The sequence below is a fragment of the Catharus ustulatus genome, chromosome 7 (genome assembly GCF_009819885.2).
Source record: "Catharus ustulatus isolate bCatUst1 chromosome 7, bCatUst1.pri.v2, whole genome shotgun sequence".
In the NCBI taxonomy this organism is placed as follows: Eukaryota; Metazoa; Chordata; class Aves; order Passeriformes; family Turdidae; genus Catharus; species Catharus ustulatus.
Genome location: NC_046227.1, coordinates 6,589,303 through 6,610,124, shown reverse-complemented (window position 1 = coordinate 6,610,124; position 20,822 = coordinate 6,589,303). Strand labels below are relative to the sequence as shown.

The following is a 20,822-nucleotide window of genomic DNA, read 5'->3' as shown; positions in this document are numbered from 1 at the left end:
CACACAGCAGGTGCAAAACATTTCTGCATGGCTGTAGACTCTATAACATTTCATGCCTAGAGGGGAAAGAAAAGTGAGAAGTAACTTTTTATTTACTAAACCATGATTCAGGGGAGACGACACCGTGGTGAAGACAAGGAAAAGAACATGAACAAGCTGATCCAGGAGATTTTACAAGAAGTCTGTGATACTTAGCTAGAATTGGTATCTTGAGGACTTTGCTTAAGAGTGTTGCACATAGGGATATTGTCTACTGATCCTCTTTCAGCTCCCTTCCCTTTATCCTCACTCTGCTGGCAGGATTAGTTTAAGATTATCTAAAATAAGATGAAAGAAGCAGTCAGTTCAATGGTTCCAGTTTGAGGAGCTGACTCATGTCACAGCTGTGACCAGCTCACCTGAGTTGTTCCCTGTTGTGGCTGTATCAAATCCCTGTGTCTTTCACATGACAGCTATGTCACTCAGATCCCTGTTACGTTCCTGAGTCAAGCATTAAAAACTTTTCTGTCTAACCTTTGTTCTCACCTCTGCACTGAGCTGGATTCTGCAGCTTGATCAGCTTTTCTTCATCAACACTTTTCCTTCACCATCTGGCACAGGGAGGGTTTATCCTTTCAGGTCCCAGAGCCCCATCCCACCTCCTCTGGCATCCCTGAGCTCCTCTGCTGACCCTCCCTGCTTGTCTGGGAGCTCGGCTCCATCTCTGTCACGTTCCAGCTGGACTCAGTCCCTTCTGAAACAAAAAGGCATTTCAGAGAAGCCAAGCACAGGGCAGCAGGAATTTCTTACGCCTTAAAAAACACACATGGGACTGAAACCTCCATTAGCACATTGTCATAGAACGGTTTGGGTTGGAAGGGACCTCAAAGGCCATCCAGTTCCAACCCTCTGCCATGGGCAGGGACACCTTCCACCATCCCAGGTTGGCCCAAGTCTTGTCCAACCTGGCCTTGGACACTTCCAGGGATCCAGGGGCAGCCACAGCTGCTCTGGGCAACCTGTGCCAGGGCCTCACTGCCCTCACAGGGAAGAGCTTTTTCTTAATATTATATGTATAATATATAGTTTCCACAAATACTACAGATATTATAATATATGTTACAATGCATACTATAAATACATATATACTGTAATATATTATAATATAGGTAGTATATATGTGTGTGTATAAAAATATATAAATATATATATGCACTATATCCAGTAAAAACTACACCAATTACTTTTCTATTATCAAAAGACCCGTAACCGTCAACTGTTTGAAGAACTGTCAGAAATATTTAGCAGAGGGTAAATATTCGCATTTTTGCGGGCTGGCGGGAGTGCAGCAGCTCCCTCTAGCGGCCGCCGCGCCGAGCAGGAACGCGCTGGCTGCGCTCAGGGCTGTCAGCCCTTACAGAGCACGTGTTAAATTGTGTATTTCAGTACACAGTTGTGTATTTCAATAAAGCGTGTCTGTTCAGGCTGCAGCGGGGCGAGGAGCGCTGAGGGCAGAGGGCAGGGCGGCGTGAGGCGGTGCCCGCACGGCTGAGGCCCGGCCGCGCCATGGCGGCCTCTGCTGCGGGGCCGGGCCTGGCCTCGGGCTTCTCTGCCCGGGCTCTCTCCGGGGCTCTGCGGGCCCCACACTGAATCACGGCACCCACCGGGCTGCCGAACGCCAGCGAGTCCAAGCCGTGACCCAGCACAAGCGCCCCAGCACCAGCGTCACGTCCCGACTTCACTTCAACACCTCCAAGGCGCAGTGAGGCATCCCTGGTTCAATGTCTAATCACCCATTCTGTGAAAAAAAAATTCTTCCTCATGTCCAGTGTGAAGCTCCCCTAGCACAGCGTGAGGCTGTGTCCTTCATCCCGACACTTACCTGGAGAAAAGCCCGACTTCCCTCGCCCTCCTTCGGGGAGTTGTAGAGAATAAAATCTCTGGGTACTCACCCGCAGCCCCCTCAGCTGCTCCCCATCACACCTGAGCTCCTGTCCTTGCACCAGCCCTGTTACAGCAATAAGGATGCACTGCTTACCTCGAAATTCCACCTCAATTAAATTTAATTCAACCTGAATTAAAACCCACCACATCAACAGCAAATTAGCGGGTTTGGCTAGGTTAGTTCTTTGGCAGTCTGGTGAGCAGGATCAGGTCACTGAAGAAATTTGTGACAGGGGACTAAGCCCTTGCTTTAAATTTATTAAACTGAATTTGCTATAGTAAGATTACTCAGCTTCTCTCATATAACCACACAATCAATACTTTCCCAGTTTAATACTCTTACAAGGAAGGGAAGGACAGATGCATTGATCAGGGAGAAACTGATGAAGAGGATGTTTGTCCCATATGGCAGGAGGTGTTATTAAAGAAAATTATTCAGTTCTCTTAGCACAGGTTAGGCATAAAATTTGTTCTGACTTGCTACACTTCTAATGATAGAATACATACACAAGGAAAAACACCTGACTGTTGTTACAGCCCTTTTGCAATCTGAGAAAGTGTGGCAATCTTAGGAGCTAAAATGTGGGTGGAGAGGAAGGAGGAAAAGAAAAGGGAAGACTATTTAGTATTGCTATGTGATTTTTCTTATTTTTGGAGAGCTAACAGCAATTGGAATTCATTTTCTGTAGATACATCTGTGGTAATGTTCACATAAATACATAAAACTTTGGGTGGACCACCAAGATGAACTGGAGAATGGCTCTGCAGTGAAGTGTCCGCTTTACAGAGAAAAACATGCACTTCTTATTCTCATTATAATAGAATTTAGAAACTAAACAACTTGTGAATGCAACAGAGACAACAAGACTGAACAGCCACCTTGGAAACTCCTCTGTAATAACCGCAGAGCATTCCCAGCACAGAAAAGCACTACAATAAATATTTTTAAACCAATATTTTGACAGTCTTAGAGTCTATTAGTCTTTGAGTACGTTTTATAGTTTGTCACTTACTTCCCTGCCTTATTGTAACTGACTTGGACACCTAAATTCACAAGCCAAGCAAGATTAAATAATAAAAAGTGGTTCTCTTCAATGAAAGTCCTTCAGGTGCAAGTATGGCAAAATGCACATGATACAGGACTCTAACAATTTAAAAGGTTGAAAAAATTAGCATACTTAACAGAAATCATCCAATTAGAGGAACAGTTAATTAAGTAACCCCCTTAGCTTCTAGCCCCACAATATCTGGAAAAAAACCAAAACGTTCCTTGGTCCACTCTAGAGGAAAGACTAAGTAAGATTCCAAGAAGGTTAGCTTGCTTTTCTAAAATCTAAGAGAAAGGGTAGGGAAAGCACTTGAGTGAGTTAGGGAGCTACATAACTATATAATTGTAGTCTACAAATTTATGAAAAATGTATTAAAAAATATTTTTGCTATTGACTTTGCCAAGAGAGTAGACAACATGCTTTTTAAACAAACATCCATGGCAAACAAAGCAAATATTTTAGAACTTGCTTTTAGTGCAGTACATCTCCAAATGATTCTGTAGTATGCATTTGGATTGTCCTTTTCCAAATAAATAATTTAGCTATGACTTTATCATAAAGGGTTAAAAACTTTTTAACCTAGCTCCTTATTCTGTTGATGTGCTTTTGTTTGCAAGGAAATTGTCTCTCTGGCTGAAGACTACAAGAAGTTTTTCTTCACAAGAAACAGAACAGAGAATGTGACTGTATTAGAATTGGTAACCTGAAGGAGGATGACATTCTTTTGTCATTATGGTGATGACAGAAATACATTTAATGATATTTAGAAAGAAAATGCTGAGAGATGTTCCTAAATAACATATGGCTTCAAAGATACTCAAATAAAATTACAGGCATTGATAACTTTTTCAAATTTTTATTATATTGCATAAGCTGTAACATTTTACAAATCTTAGTCCCATTTTCAGCAACAGATACACTGATACTGATTTACTGTAGTAAATACAGAGATGAAAAGACACCTCTGACAAAATATAAAAAGGTAGAAATACTTAAAACCAGGATGCTGAATATCAAGAATGTTTTACATAAACAATATCCATACTAGAGAGTTTTGGAAAATAATTGCCAAGGTCATGAAGCATTTGCTGCATGTAAGGCTCCAGGATTCAAGGTGGTGAGCAGTGCCTTGCAACATCCAGAGCCAGGCTTTGTATGAGCAACATACTCTAATGAGCACTAAAACCTGCCTTTCTACACAGGGACATGGAAATATAGTACTGTTCTAACATGGACTGAAGTGCAACAAGTGCTTCAAAGGAACTAAATCACTTGCCTGGGGAATAAAGTACCAGGATGTTTTGGGGAGGGGGAGTAGAGGAATGTTCAGTAGATCCTAAAACTGACTGAAAAAAAATTCATTTGGTAAAAGAGTTTTCAGGCTGAGTGTGCTAGCACAACAAGAAATGACAGAGTTTTTCCTTTCCAGTCTTAAAAAAACTGAAGCTTTTTTTTTTTTTTTCAGAACACAATGAATACTGCTTTAAAAAAAATGAAGCTCAGATTCAAGTAATTTAAACCATCTTTCATATAAATTCTTTAACACAAATGTAGCTGCCTACTGTTAGAAGTGTGGCACAAATTGGTACAAATTACTATAAAAGTATGCTCATCTTTAACTCCATAGGCATAGTACTGTGTTTTCATAATACCTCTGAATTTAAAAAAATTAAAAATAAATTTAAAAAAACAAATTAAAAAGCAATGCAGGTTAGGCTCCAAATTGAGATAAAAATCAGTTTTAGAAAATAAGAATTATGTACCCATCTCCATACACTTTCTGCTGCTACTGGCAAGCAAAGTGAGCAGCTGAAAAAAGGACTACCATCATTATAATAATGTTGATATAAAAACATATTAATTTTATTTTTGAAGTTAATATCCCAGTCAGTTTCATACCTGCAAATCCAGTGACTTCAAGATGCTTGCACTTGATGTACAAAGTTGAACCAGATCCCATATGTGCATTTTTAAAAGACACTACTGTTCAGATTGTTAAAGATATATTTTTTAAATTTCTTTTCAAACATAAAATACCAAAATCAGGTTTTACAACAATTACCATCATCATCAACATGCAGAAGTCGGTATTCCAACATAAAAAACACTAGATCTGCCTTTTAAAATATTATAAAAGCTACATAATTGTATGAATTCAGGGGCTATTTTTGGCTAACAGAAAAAAAATGTGCTTTTCAGATAGTCAGGTGTCCCACTGATAAAGTAAGTCTGATGAAAGAGAAAGGCACTTCAGCAGGCTAATTTATCTCCAGGTTTTACTAGACAACAGATGAAGTGCACTGCCTTTTCATTTGCACAGTGTTTGATCAGCAGTGTTGTGAATCTTTGTCACTTTTTAACTAACAAGAATTTTTACTGGTGCCCATTCATTTCATCCTCTTTGGTACAAATACTGCATAAAAACAAAGGAGACAACTAAACATTCCTACATCCTGGATTATTTTTGGTGCATCATCTCTAGCGTCGTAGTGGTAAATAATGTCCCTAATTAACACACAATTTTTACTTTCAGGTGTGTAATGCCAGAGTTCTACTTTAATATAAAGACCTCTTTTAATCAAATGTCATTTTTAAGTGATTCCCCCACCTTTTTTTTTTTTAAAATCTATAATCTAGCATTTGGTAACAATCTAAAAATTACTGTCAATGAGCTTGCATTTAAAACTATATGTACATAAATAAGGGCTTTTCTTGCAAGAGCTGACAGCTCAATAAGTGTTTTGTGAAGAACTGAGACATTGGTCTTGCAAATATTTGTGTTCTTCAGAAAGAATGGATTCCACCAAAGAACAAACACATATCAGTTTGCAAACTAGCATCAGAAAGAAGCTGTATCCTTTCCAAATTTTCTCTACTCAATTCCCTCTCCTTAGAAGGGGCTCACAGACATCACCCACTTATTCTCAAGGTATGGAACCTCCAGATTCAAAGTCAAAACCTCTGAATGTTTCCCCAGCCTTTCCATGAGCTGTGTGCCATGAATTCTTGCTAATTTTTGTATAGGCCTAATTCTAGCATCAGCATTTTAACAGTCTAAATGTCCTAAAGAGCCAACAGAAAAAAAAATCTTAAAAAATAAATTCAGTGATTCCTATAAATTCATATGTTGAAATCATATAGAGAAATATAGAAAACCATTACTTTGACTAAAAAAACAAACTTCACTGTGACATTCCCTCTTCTCCATATGTTACACATCATGTAGAATTTTTTGTGGAATTAAAATTTATAGTGCTCAGCACAGTCAAACTCCTTTTTATAGCGATCTAAAATTAAGAATTCTAATCTCTAGCAGGCAATACAAGTTTTTCCAGTGCATAAATTCCAACATACAGCTGGAATGTGAAGACTGAGATAATATATTCTGAAATATTATGTATGAATATAAGTCATAATCATAATAATTTTAGAGTTGGATTTCTAATCCTTTTTCTTTGACCTACACTGTCAGAGAACAAGAACAATGGAGTGCCAAACTTGCTTCCTTTGAACTCAATAACTAAAGCCATTTACAGTAGTCTGTATTTTTTTGATGATACAAGTACGTTTGAGAAATTAGGTCTTTTTTATATGTACAATGAAAAATGAATTTTAAAAATCTGATTTACTGTAGGTGAACAAAATTTCAAGGAAAGACATGAACTTAATATGAATTCCTCAAAACTATTAGCTTGTCAGGGATTTTCTTTTGTGTTCAACAGACTGTATAACGATCTCTTTTTTCAAAAGGGAGCCATCAGAACCAATACAACTCTGCAAACAGGGCAATATTGAACCTCAAAAACAGCTTTTAGAAGAAATGTGCATATATAAATTGATTCCTCCTAATGTACACAACAAAGCAAAGGATGAAATGGTCAATATCTGGGCCTAGAAAAAAATCCAGTAGAACTGCACATTAAAAAAAAAAAAGTTTTGTGAAAACATATTTGGTATTGGACAACAAAAAACCTATTACCTAGAAAGGGAACCAAAAGCATGCTAATGTGACAAGCCATCTTCACATCTGAAATAGATGAATCATAATTAAACCTCTTTTAGGTTCTTTAGGCCAATTTAATTACTTATTTGCACACTCTAGTGGTTTGTCCTGGTTAGATGCCAGGCACCCACCAAAGCCAGTCTTACCAATCCCTTGCACAAAGTGGACAGAGGAGAGAAAATACAATGAAAGGTTCATGAATTGAGAAAGGACTGGGAGAGATCACTCACTGAATACTCCCACAGGCAAAACACTCACCTCGAGGATATTAACTGAATTTATTACTGACAAAACCAGAGCAGGATAATAAAATAAATCTTACAAACACCTTTCCCCCACCCCTCCCTCTTTCCCAGCTCTTCCTCCTGGCAGTGACACAGGGAGACAGGAGTGGGGCAGTTCATCACTCGTGGTTTCTGCCACTGCTAGGGACAGAAGTCCTCCCCCTGCTCCAGTGCAGGCTCCCTCCCACAGGAGGCTGCTCTCCATGAACTTCTCCAACTCGAGTCCTCCTCTGGGGCAACAGTTCTCCACAAACTGCTCCAGCGTGGCTCACTCTTCCACAGGGTGCAATCCTTCAGGCACAGCCTGCCTCCAGTGGGAGTCCCCCACAAGTACTACCAGGAAACCTGCTGCATCATGGGCTCTTCTCCCCGCAGCTCCTGCCAGGAGCTTGCTGCAGCACAGGTTTCCCACGGCTCCCAGCCTCTTCCAGGCATCCTCCACAGGCTGTAGGTGGACATCTCCACTCCAGGGGTTGCAGGGGGACTTGCTTCACCATGTGTATTGGGTTTGGGTTGCCAGGGTGGTCTACAGGGGTGGCTTCTGTGAGAAGCTGCCAGAAGCTTCCTCAATGTCCAGCAGAGCCAATGCCAGCAGCTCCAGGACAGAGCTGCTGCTGACCAAGGCTGGGCCAATCAGAAATGATGGTAACACTTCTGTGATAACAGATTTGAGAAGGAAAAAAAGTTACTGTGCAGGTTTAATTGTGACCAGAGAAGAGGAGGGGAGAGGAACAACTCTGTAGACACCAAGGTCAGTGCCAAAGGAGGGGGAGGAGATGCTCCAAGCACTGGAGCTGAGATTCCCACCTGTGATGGTGATGCCCATGGATATTGGGTGTGGCTGACTGGAGTTCATTTCCCACAGCAGCCTTCCCAGCGCTGTGCTTTGCATTGGGAGCTTGGCTACTGCTGGGCAGGGCTGGCACAGCATCAGTGCTCACTGCCAATCAGCAGGCTGGGGGTGGGCAAGATCCTGGCAGGGGACACAACTAAGCCAGCTGACTTACCCAATTACCCAAAGGGATGTCCATACCATGTGACAGCAGCTCAAATATAAAAGCTAAGGAAAGTAGGAGAAAGTGGGGGCATTTGTTATTTACAAGGTTTGCTTCTGGAGCAACCACTACAGGTGTTGAAGCCCTGCTTCCCAGGAAGCAGCATTGCTTGGTGACAAAAAGTAGAGAACAAAACTGGTTTTTTTTCCCCTCTTTGTGCACACGCAGACTTTTGCTTTTGCCTTAGCAAATTGCTTTATCTCAATATAGGAGTTGTTTTCCATCTTATTTTCTCTCCCCTGTCCAGCTGGGAAAGGGGAGCAGCTTGATGGGCACCTGGCATCCAGCCAAGGCCAACCCATCACACACACACCTGTATCAAATGTAATTTGCATTTTCATGCTTGTGAGCTCAACAGGAACATTTCGTTCATGAAGCAAATGCTCAGTTTGGACTGATGCATTGCTGGTACCATCCTGGTTGCCTTCCATATTGTTCTAGAAACAGCACCAGACAACTGACAATCCCAACACAACAGACATATTTCACAGTAATATTTCCTGAGTAAATATTCCCAGAAGCCCAGTATAGGATACTTCCCAACTCTTGAGTTTACTACAGGCAGGCAACCAAGCACCACTCACATCACAATTCAAATATAGGCATTGTATGTTTGGGTCTTGGTACAGAACCTTAACCAAGATCTAAGAGAAAGATTTATAAAGCCTTTGTAGGATGATTTGTAATCAAACTGCCAAAGCCAAAATGCTGGAACTTATTTCATCAGGGAAACAGCCTCAAAACCACAGAAGTACATTCTGTTTACTATATGAAGCACATTAGGAGATGCATCCATTTTTCTGTTAGCCAAAGTTGAAATGATCACTTTGACAAGATGAACATTAAAATTAAAGAATATCCTGATGGCCTTTCCTTCCTCTATACATATCTTAGTTACAATTCATGCATTCATGACTTTTGGTAAATTTAACTCTAAGATGAGTCATAAATAGTAATTATATTGCATTATAGACCAAATTTTTGCAATCTGCTGTCTCATGCTCATAACACTCCCCCCAACTTTTAAAGCCTGTTTAACTCCTCTGCAAATCTAGACAAAAGCAGCTTAGGCTGGCAAAATGTAGGCACATAAACCTCAGATGATCTCCCATTGTTTTAAACATAAAATAAAAAGCAACGGTGCCAAGCTTTCCTGCTCAAGAAACTATTTCCAAGGCGTAATTTGTCTAATCTTGCACACTTCAGCATGGGCCAAACTCCCACTTACAAATATGCAGAGATTCAAGGCGATATTCTGGAGCCCAGCTGGCCCAACAGCATGCAGAAGAGAAGATGTTCACTGACGAAGAAGACAAAACAAGACACTGGGATCAGGAGCAGCTGCAGCTTCACATGCTACCAGAACCAGTCCCTTTCTGCTGGATGTGGACCCTTCATAGCTGATGTCAGTCCTCAACATCCACAGGCCACAACAAAGCAGGTTTAAACAAAGCAGATGGGCAACATCTTAAGATGGCAGGGACCATGAACTGCAGCAGCCACACTTGTACCCTTCCCCTTCCCCAGTGGTGTATGGAATTGTGCATGGTTGGGCCCACAGAGAGGGAAGCAATGCTTTAGAGCTCTGCTGATAAATCCCACAGAGCTCATCTGCTGGTGTCACAGGACCAACGGATGAAACATTTCACATTGTACAAAGTATAGTAAGGGATCCCTAGAAAAGTTCACATATAAAATACTGTACAGATGGTCAGGTTGATTAGGAACAAGGCTGAGGAATGGCTTTAACTAGGCTACCATTGCATTAGCTACAAGTACAAAAAAAACATAAATCATGTGCCTACATTTCTCACTGTGCATTCCCAAAGGTGTGTCCAAGAATGACAGGCTAAGTAAAATGTGGGCCTTCCCCATACTGCCAGTAAAATGAGGAACTGGAAAAGTTGAATAGTAGCATTTCCCTGTTTTCAATTCACATGGAATATCAATTGCCCAGCTGAAGTTTGGTAACTCAATCGGTACGTTAAAAAAATGAAACTTCTCTTGATACTAGAAAACAACATTTCCCATGTAAACCCAACACTGCAGAATTACAGAAGCAGGCAAGAGATCAACAACCAGCAGGGAGAGCAACAGCACAAAGCACATTGTGTTTTAATTTATGGGAATAAGCGGCCTCTCCTCTCTTTTCTTCCAGATGTTGGTTTTGCTATCTCTTTTCATGAGAGGTGGTCTATCCCTTTTTTTAGCAGAAGGGATACCAGATTCATGACTTCCTGGTAGAGATTTTTTCCTTAGACCTTCCTCATCATGCTGTTCCAGGACTCGCCCATTCCCTCCTTCCATAATGTGTCTCACAGCCTGGTCCTCTGGAGTGCAAACAGTGGTCCCACTTTCACTGCTACTCAGATCCAGATCTTCCAAGTAAAGAATCTTAGAATGTGGCATACTTTTAATGAAAGTCTTCTCTCTCTCCAGTTTCCTGTTAGGATGATGCTCATTCATGTCCACACCAGAGTCCAGACTGGTATCATTACTCTCAGTTTTTTTGCCCTTTTTCAGATCTATGAAAGAATGCCTCACTTGAGCAATTGGCTTTCCATCCAGGGACACAAACCACGCTCGAGGATGCGGAGATGGTTTTCCTTTAGAGAGTTCCAGCAACGTTTGTTCTGAAATCCCTTGAAGTTCGGATGAAAAGGGAGTCATTACAACTGCTTCATTCAATGTCCCAGGAACAGAGACAGATTCCAGTAAGCTGTTGGTGTACCTGCCCCAGTTGGATGCTTGGGAAGGCAAGCCCTCTTCACCACCCAGGGCACCGTTCTCATCTCTGCAGGCAGAGGGCTGGGGAAGGGAGTGCCCGGGCATTTTGGGGAGTGTTTGCATGTAACTGTCTCGACTCATGGGTTCCATCATGGGGCCATACACCAACTGCCCTTTCCTTGGCAATGTTGCGGATTTAGCAGGATGCAGTTGTTCTGGGGAGTGGAAAAGGTCTGAGGTTTGAAGAATAGCAATAGGCTGATTGTAAATATGCATTAGGTGTTCTGGGATATGGGTGAGCCCATACATCTCCTCTTTCAGTGAAAGGTACCTGTTTTGGTCTGGAATATCCCTAGGAGCCTGGGGAATAGTACTGTTACTGTGCTTGGGCTGCTGTAAAAGCCTCACTCCAGCACTGGGCTCCACTGAATGGGCTGAATTTCCTGCCTGACCAGTCTGACAGGATGACTGATAAGAAGCATCCTCTGAGTAGATTTTAAAATTGTCTTGTGATTTCCCATCTTCTGTGTCTATGGACAGCCTTCTTTGAGGGCTGTATGAAGAACTCTTCGCTGTATATAACTGAGACTTATCCTCCAGCTTTAAAGACCCTTTGACAGCATTGATGTGATTTATGTGAGTTGTTGACGTTGTCTGATCTTTTTTTATGACCTCCAGCTTGGTTGTGTTTTTCTCCTTCTTCTGTGTCCGACCACATTTATCCCTATGCAAAAGAGAAACAAGGTGACTGCAGAGCATATTAAGAAACACTGGGCTGTTGACTACCATAGTTAAAGGTTAGACTTTGGTTAAAAAGCTGCAGTGTAATTTGACATCACAAACTTAAAATGAAGTTCTGTAACAACTGTGATTAAAAAAAAAAATAGGCTACAGATTACAGTTTATCTAAGAAAACAAGTCTTAACCTCAAAATACTATTTTATCAACTTCAAATTCAACTCATAATGAGGTCACTGGAACTTCTTTTGCTTACCTGCAGTAACAAAGAAGAACAGCAAAAAATCCAATGATAATGACAACAGTTCCTCCCAAAATGGCCGTAAGGAACATGGTGTGATAGGCTGTTATGTCCTTGGATACAGCACTAATAATGGATTCTAGATTATCAAACAAAACCAGACAAGCATTAGTTCTTAAAAACAAATAGTTCCACTTGATGTTCAGAACTAATAAACTGAATTTTTTTTTTCCAGTGATTTTGTGTTCCAATGGCATTATGTTCATCCTTCCCTTTTCACCTTGCTATTTCAGCAAAGTAGAAAATATACAAACCAGTTACAATATAATGACAGGTTTATCTCAAGTACTAAAGCCTTACCAAGACATCTACTTCATTACAGACAAATTCTATTTGTATTAATTGTCCAAACTAACTTAGAAAAATGGTCCACATTTTCTACTTAGCACAGTCAGAGAGGGTGCTGTCTGTTTTTGGAATTAGCCACATTGCTTCTCTGATAGATCCCTGCATACGAATTTACAAAACATGCAAGAAAAATCACTGTAAGGACTCGAACAAGTTATCCAAGTGGTGAAGTTGCATGACACTTCTCCTTTTCTGCTGAATGAAGCAATCAAACTGACAGCTGTACATGGGGCACTCATTAATTGCTTGGCCAGCTGTTGCCATACCTCTGGTTCCAGGCAGTGGAGCTGCTATCCAGTAGCCCAAGTGCTGAGCAGTGTATGTCCATACTAACTGACTATCCACCTCCTTGACCATTCCTAGCCCACGGTTTACCCAAGCACCTGGGGGGGAAAAAAGGACAAAACATTGCACTTGCCATGCACGATTCTTCTATACCTCAAACCATCAGCAATTAGGCCATTGCCAGAAATACACAAGGCCATGGGAAAAACTGAAACTTCTGATCTAGCCACTGTTTATTACACAGCTTTAGCTGAACAGGCAAACTTCCTCTCCTGAAAATTTCATTGCAAATATCCTTCTGTGGCCATTTACTTTGAAACAAAGCATCAAAATTACTTACCAGAAGTAAACTTAATATGATTAATTTTCTATTAATATCTGTCTTTCACAAATAGGCACATAAATAATTTGAAAAAGCCTATTAAATGACCTTCAGCATGCATGAAGGCCAAGACTAAAAAGTGAGGGAGCAGGTAACTGTTGCATATGAACACAAGTTTAACATCAGCTAGCAGAAGTTAGTGAGAAAACATTTTAATCTTATTAAGCCTCAATAAGATAAACAATGTTTATCTTAATGTTTTTCTCCTCCTCCCTGCCCCGAGGCTGTAACACTTCAGTTCGTCCAAGGAAGTGCTGTTGTTAGGACACAGATTCCACACCATCTGTTTGGCAATGCAAAGGAAAGGTATTATGGCATGCCAGCTTCTACAATTAATAAAGTGTCCATTAGAAGAGAGAGAATCACACTTAACTCATTTAAACACATTTATTGTGGGCCATTTTTTAAATTCTAAGGACAGAAAACAGCCCCATGTAACCAACCTTACATATTTAACCTGCAAATACTGAGAGGTACAGAGAACCACCAGCATTTTTAAAACACCAATAATCAAAGTACGAAAACTCATGTAAGCTGGACCTTATATGAATTTCAGTTTGATTTTCTTCCAGGACCCTTCTTTCAGCAAAGGAAAAGGCAATATCTCCCAGCCAGAAGGTAAAGATGAGGACGGACACTTGCCACAGATGCTCACATACACAGGCACATACAGAGAAAATATAATTTAGCAATAAAACATGCAGCCTCTCCTGGTGCTTGTGGTGGCTGGCAGAGGGGAAAGGCAGCAGCAGTCACCTAGAGTTCTGAAAGTACTTTCTCAGACACCTGAGAAACCTTGTCCAGAGTCAGGAGTGATACCAGCAAACACTGTATAAAAGGCAAAAATAATATCTGGGTCTCCACAAGTTCTATCTTGATTGAACAAATCCATAAGAAGTTACACAATGCTTGCTGTCCTTTTCAGCAAATTACATCTTCCCCCAATATACTCCATAGAAAATAGTTGGCGTTAAGATAAAATATTAAGATGTGATTCATGAGCAAGCCCATTTTCTCTCTGGCTTACTGACATTCACACGGAAGGATATAATTCTCAATTTAATGTTGAATGCAAGCTTTCTGTTTTTTATAATCCTATTAAAATCCACAAAGTACTTTTAGCACTAATGCTGCAAAACACTTCATAAGAAGGAAGCCACACTCAATATAGATGAGGAAATTCTGCATTTACAGCAGCTGGAGTACAATTACCAAAGCTCACTTTCCAGGAACAGTCTCAGTACTGCTCCACTTGGAGTAAGCCCCAGGAACACTGCACAGGCAGACCTGTGAAAGCAGTTTCTCTCTTTTCCCTGCTGCTTATGGGTCAGCCCACACCACATCACACACAGACCTGTTCCCTTGCCACTACCAGTGCTGACATGGTAGCTCTGATTACCATCATAACACATTACCCAAGGACTTCAGAGTTTAAAACTGTGTCGGTGTCTTGCTGGGGACATCCCGCATGTGACATCTGGGAGGCCAGAACCTCATTACTGAGTGCAGCAGGAGCTCTGCATTCAGCTCAGAGGGGGGCCTGCTGCTCCTTATGGATGCTCTGGAATGCCTGCTGCAGAGCTGAGGTGTTCAGCTGCCCTCAGTCACCAGAACCCTGACTAAACCTTGCCTTGCTATTACTCAGTTACCTTGGGAAAAAGTAATTTTGTGTGTCTGATCAAAAGTAAAATATAAAGATAATACTTAGGAATAAACATCCAAAAAGTGAATACAGTTGCCAATTTTTACTAGAAGAAAGGAAGAAATGGGAGAAAAAGTACAAGTTAAGTTCTGCCCCAAAAGTTGGTCCTTTTACACCATCCTCCTTTCCCTGTGAGGGTTCTATGTGAACAGCATGCTTCAGAGAGCATCCATTACAAACAACTTGCCTTTAAGTACGGTAATTTCACGAATACAAGCCGCACTGAGTATAAGCCGCATTGCCAGATCTTGGTAAACATTTCGGTTTTTGTCCATAAATAAGTCGCACCCGAATATAAGCCGCTCTGTCGTTCGCAGCGAGGACCCGCGTGCAACAAAGTTGCCAAATACTAACAGAACCGTGGCAGGGCAGGGTTTACTGGCTCGGCTCGGGCCATGAGGGCTCAGCCCGCTTGGGGTGGCCCAGTTCAGCAGTACCACTTGGCGGGGCCACTCGGGGCCGGCTGCCGTCTCTGGGCTCACTCACCCTGGCCTGGCGCTGCCCCGCGGTGGCAGGTGGGGCATGGAGCCCGCCGGCACCCATGGTGGTGGCAGCAGGAGGGAACGGGAGCCCACTGGCACCCATGGCGGCGGCGGCAGGAGGGGAAGGAATGCCCCCACTCCCGCGGCGGCAGGCAGGAGGGAGCCCCCTGCCTCCCTCCCGAGCTGCAGGGACGGCAGCACGGAGCCCCTGCCTCCCCCCAGGTTGCGGGAGAGGAGGGAAGGAGGGAGTTCCCCTGCCTCCCTCCCCCTCCTGCGCTGCCAGCAGGCATCCCAGGTCCACCCGCTGTGCAACAGACTAACCAATTTGTAACAATCGCGTAAACTCAGGTTTTACTGGCCAGGGCTCGGCTCAGGACCTCGGTTTACACTTTTGGGAATGTCAGAAAATTATTCACATATTAGCCGCCCCTGAGTGTAAGCCGCATTTCCAGGGTGGGAGCAAAATTTTAGTCAAAATGGTGCGGTTTGTAATCGTGAAATTACTGTACATCCCATTGGAGAGGAAAAAACAACTGGTTTTACTGGGGTTTGGCTCAGCATGCCATGCTCCTGGCTCCTGTTTTACAGGAGTTGTTTCACACAACATGCCTGTGTAGGGATGCCGAGTAGGACCCTCAACACTCACATAAACACTGGTTTGTATTCTAACCTGATCCTGTGCTGCTCCAGTTCTGTCAACTCCTTGTTTTAACAACAGTGTTGACTTAGCTTTGTTTAGGGAGGCAAAACAGCTCAGCACAGGATGAGCACAGGAGCTGGCAAAAGTGGCTGTGGCAGTAAGAAATTTAAACCCTGGGTGAGATTTTACCACCTCAGACTAAACCCTTTATTTGAAGAAAAGTGCCATCTCTTTCCTCCAATTACCCCTCTAAAGTCTTCTAGGTATACACACAGACTTAATCTTCTATGCCAAAACTTATCCTATTTACTTTTTCCCCACAAAGCAGCCTAGCCAAATTTTATTAGCACATCCTTAACTCAAATCCATTCTCTTCAGTTTCTTTTTTTTTCATTAAGGGTGATCAGTTTCTTTCTTGAACATGTAAACAACACTTTGTTAGAGCTGGTGTCCCTCTCCTGTACTTCCAACTGCTGAACAAAAACTTTTTGCCTTGAGGACCAAGATGTGACCTCCTCACTCACATGTTTCAAGCTGAAGTGTGATGGTGACCTGAGGTACAATTAGCACAATCAGGACACTAATGCACCCACACCTAACACAGGTCATTAAATGGGTTACATAGCTCATTACTCACTCTTGACTAAAATTAGATGTGAAGGGATGACAAAAGGTTTAGAATGACTAATCCCCAGCCTCCTCTTTGCATACTGGAAGAACTATGTTTTTCCCTTGGATAACTCTTATTTCCCCTTCATTTCACTTTCTGAATTGTTTTTGTTAACTGAAGCAGTATCTATTCCAGTCCTAGCGTCAAAGGATCTTTAGAGCTACACTCTAGGAAACAAAACATCCAAATCTTCAATTCTGGTTTGCTTTCTTTTAAGAAGGAATTCACAAAAGTACTAGGCTTGAAATTTAACATCAACTAAAATATATGTTCTGTGAACACTTGGCCTCCAAGAAAATAGAAATCTAGTACACTAAATGCAGGCAAGAGGAATGCTAACAAATTTTACCAAAACTTTTTGAACTAATGCAAGCAGAGAAATACCTTCGAACACATCACGCTAATCCATTAAAAAATTGACCATCACCTCACAGAATAGTGCCATCACTGTTCCATGACCCACAGTGCCATGTGCCCAAACCTACAGGCATGTGCTAGAAGGCAAAAATAACAAATAACCCACTTACCAATTTTCATATCAAATGTCCAGGCAGGTACAGCATCTCCTGATTTGACAGTAGTTGTGGGAAGAGGAAGTGTAACCTGAATGGGACCATTTATGTTCAGTTCTTTCCCAGCCAAAAGAACATTTACACATATGGCAGCCAGAGGAGTTAATTCCATGCTTTTGAATCCTGAAGGCAAGAAATGTCTTTTAAGTCTCCATTCACAGTTTATTTAGAAAGAAATAAAGAATTAAACTACCAAGGCAAGCCCTCAGCCACATTCAGCTGCTATCAACTTGGCCAAATAAAAAACAACATTACTTTTCTTCTGAACTTTTAACAACTTATGATTAAAACAAAACACAGCCATTTCTACACCAATGCTAAGAGAAACAGATTTGCAGCGTCTGGGTTCTATGCTGGCCTTAGAACTAACGATGAGCAAAACTTGTGTTGGGGTGGGGGAGGAAGGGTTTTTCTCCTCACATAATCAGATCACAAAACACCTAAATGATGTGAAATACAGATCATAGAAGAATTTTGGTATTATCACAATGTACATAACATTGAATGAAACTGAAACATGTGGAACCTCTCCTGTAAGGATTAATTTCCTAATTTGGCAGGCAGAATTAACTGAATAGTTAATCATGAGGCTTGTCAAAGCACTCAGAGGAAATGTTGCATTTACAAAGCAGTCTGAAATTTTCTTTCCTTTGTTTTCCTCTCACCAGTTTGCAAATGCTCCAGAATGCCCAGTATGACAGGATGGTGAGAGAAGCTGAAACAGAATTACTAAGTAGCAGAATAATGTTAAATCTATGCAGGCTGTTAGAAGCTGGTTGTGAGAGAACTCCTGGCACATCAGATATCAATTAGCTCCCACCTGCCCTAAAAGGAAGCCTATTCCTTTAGGGGTATATGAATAATTTAAAACACATGCCAGACTGATTGAAGGGAAACTCAAAGAGGATAAACACTGCTTATTCTCCTATGCTGCTTTCCTTCTGCCTTCCATTTAAAGAGGTGAAATACAGACAAGAAAGATTTTAAAATATCTATGTCAAAATATCAGTATATATGCTGCCTTTAATGGCATGAAAATTAAAGAATAGAGTATGATGAGTTTAAATAAGCCATATAGTGTGCTCTTCCTGCACCATGATGAATTTAAGAGCCTCATGGCTTCAGATCCCCTGGGAATAGAAAGAAAAGAACAAAAGAAAGACGGAACTGCACACAGCCCAACTACCAGATGCAAATTAAGACCTACTTATGCAAGTTAAAAACTATCTGATAGAATGACAAATACTAAAAAATCTAATGGTATAAGAGCAGAGTTACAACTCAGGAAACCACTTAGTGCTTCTCCAGTGAAACAGATGTAAATAAAACATTATTACAGCTGTGCTTTGTACTCACAGGGAGCACTTGGTCCCAAACTTGCTCAGACTGACTGAGCCAAGCAGGGGCTCCATGCAATTTTTGTGCTGGGTCTAACACCCTAGAACCAATCACTCCAGTGAAAATGCACAAACTCCACAGCTGAAGTTAATTGCTCCTCTTTCACGGATCTCTTTAGGTTCACCTGCTTTGCTGTCTGGCTATAATTGCATTTTTAAGGTGTTTGCTAAACCAATTCCACAGTCTCATGAAATCCTGAACATACATACATATACATATATAAAAATGTAAAAAGCAGACTCTGAAGTTGTATTTCAGTGCAGCAAGATATGTTCTCATACTGCATGGACCAAAATAGAGTAACACTGATTACTCACCTCATGTGTTTATAGCTTACTGCTGTGGAACAAAGTTTTCTGATCTAATACAATGGAAGCAGGTTTCAGGCCCTCTTAAATGAAGCACAGTTTTTTCTGAAACACTGCACTCATGTGCATTATAATGTTATAATCTTTCTTTATAAGAATTCCTAACCATCATATTGACATACCTGATTTATTTAGAATAATTCCTGTTGTTTGGAGAAAGCTGTCCACTTTCAAAAATTGCTCTGGCACTGTCAGATAAGCTGTAACATTTGCAATATGATTTGTTGGGAGCTTTAGCAGTGATTTAGGAAACTGAACACTCGGTTGAGATTTGGCATCTGTAAAAGAGTAATATTTTGTCTTAGCCACAGTAAAACAGACAAACAGTACTTTTATTACCCTTCAGAAATCCACTTAGCATAACTACCTGTTTTCACCCATTTTGCATCCATGATTGTGTATTTCCAGTCTAGCACTTGTCACAGCCCCTTGTACAGCTACATAATTAACAGAAAATCTGCCTTTAAGTAGATAGGTATTATATAAGAATGAGATGCTTAATTTTTTTTTCCATGTGGGTACAGATGGCTGTCACAAAGTATTTAGTTACAGTCTGCATACACAGAACTTACCAGACAGTTTTCCAGTAATTAAGACAGTATCTTCAAACAGCCATATATTAGCTTGACTTTGTGGGAATAATGAGAGCGTCACCAACGAGTATACTGTGGAAAATGATAATATCTGTTAGACTGTGCAATCAAAAACAAATCCTCCAGGGTCTCCAAATCGAAAGAATTATTGAACAGAGCAGCTAATAAACCAGAGAGCATATGAAGACTAAATAAATTACTCTTGTTTTCCAGGGCAGCAATTTTAGTGTTTAGGCAGAAAGACCTCTGGTGAATGTTTGCTACTGTTTTGTACCTTCTATGGATTAACAAGCAACTAGAATTCTTAAAAGTCTCTTTAAAAAAAAAAAAAAAAATCCTGTGCCTTTTTAAGAGCATGCAGTAGTTAAACAAGAAAACCTGGGAGGAAACACTGCTGAAGTGGAGCTGTAACAGGTTATACCTGTCTTAGAGGACAAAAAGCATTGGTATTGCAAGAATCACTCCAGTCAACAGGATTTTTGTCAGAACACATTAACAGCTCTTTGCTAACTCCAGGCAAAAATTTCTAACAATTCACTGTGTGTCACAACATAACCCACTTAGACTTTAAAAGGGCTATTTTCTGTTTTAGAGTAATCCGAATTTTGACAAGTTTAACAGACCGTTCACCCTTAGATCTGCATTGACAGACACCACCTCCCTTGACTGACTTCACTGAGTTGTGTTCAGCTGACAGCAACTACCCAGACAGCTTAGGAGAGAAATTTAATTACTGCTAGATACAGTTTAATAATAGCACTGTAAGACGCTTACGTACTTGGCATTCTTGCCGTCTTCCAAGGCAAAGGTGTCAGCAGGTAGCCATCCTTGTATGAGACAATAGTTAAGCTTAATCCTAATTTGTAGGGGATTTTTATTAACACTGCTCCATTGTTTCCAGTAAGAGTAGAATTTGTCAGGGTGTAGTTAACAAACACCTCCACCACCGCTTGTCGCAGGTACTGATGGCTGATGATGTCATTTACTTGAACTTTCAGTGTAAAAACAGATCCTGTTGGCAAAAAGAAAAGCAGGAGGTCATGGTAACACATCACAACTAAGGAGCATAATTTTGTAAAGAAGTTCTGGAGTTCAGCTCTTTGCTATTCATCCACTGCACAGTGGATCTCTATCCCTGGCCAAAGGCAGGGGTATCCATGCAATTATATACCCCAGAGAAGGGGGAAACAAAAAACCTTAAGATGGGGCACAAAGGTGTCAAAAAGTGTTGATCAAACTCAGCAAATATAACAACTAACCAGTTAAAGAAAAAACAAAACATTCTAAACCAAATTACAAAGC

The 20,822-nt window shown here is 41.1% G+C and overlaps 1 protein-coding gene across 1 annotated transcript; it reads right to left on the bottom strand.

Annotated features, from left to right (window-relative positions):
- Positions 1-8,161: 8,161 nt before the first annotated feature.
- FAM171B (family with sequence similarity 171 member B) lies at positions 8,162-20,572 on the bottom strand. The gene is made up of 7 exons (XM_033064693.1): positions 20,299-20,572; positions 19,500-19,592; positions 19,050-19,205; positions 17,117-17,284; positions 12,695-12,811; positions 12,036-12,159; positions 8,162-11,765 (listed from the first exon to the last, which is right to left on the bottom strand). The coding sequence occupies exons 1-7, from the start codon at positions 20,570-20,572 to the stop codon at positions 10,430-10,432; spliced, it is 2,268 nt and encodes a 755-aa protein (XP_032920584.1). The 3' UTR covers positions 8,162-10,429.
- Between the last annotated feature and the right edge of the window lie 250 nt (positions 20,573-20,822).

Bases quoted from the DNA above. Each gene is read 5' to 3' on its own strand.
- FAM171B (XM_033064693.1), bottom strand. From the start codon at position 20,572: ATGTGTTACCATGACCTCCTGCTTTTCTTTTTGCCAACAGGATCTGTT. The intron at 12,160-12,694 runs GTATGGCAACAG...TTGATAATCTAG, and splicing joins TCCACTGCCTGGAACCAGAG to AATCCATTATTAGTGCTGTA. The intron at 11,766-12,035 runs GTAAGCAAAAGA...TCTTTTGCATAG, and splicing joins GTTCTTCTTTGTTACTGCAG to GGATAAATGTGGTCGGACAC.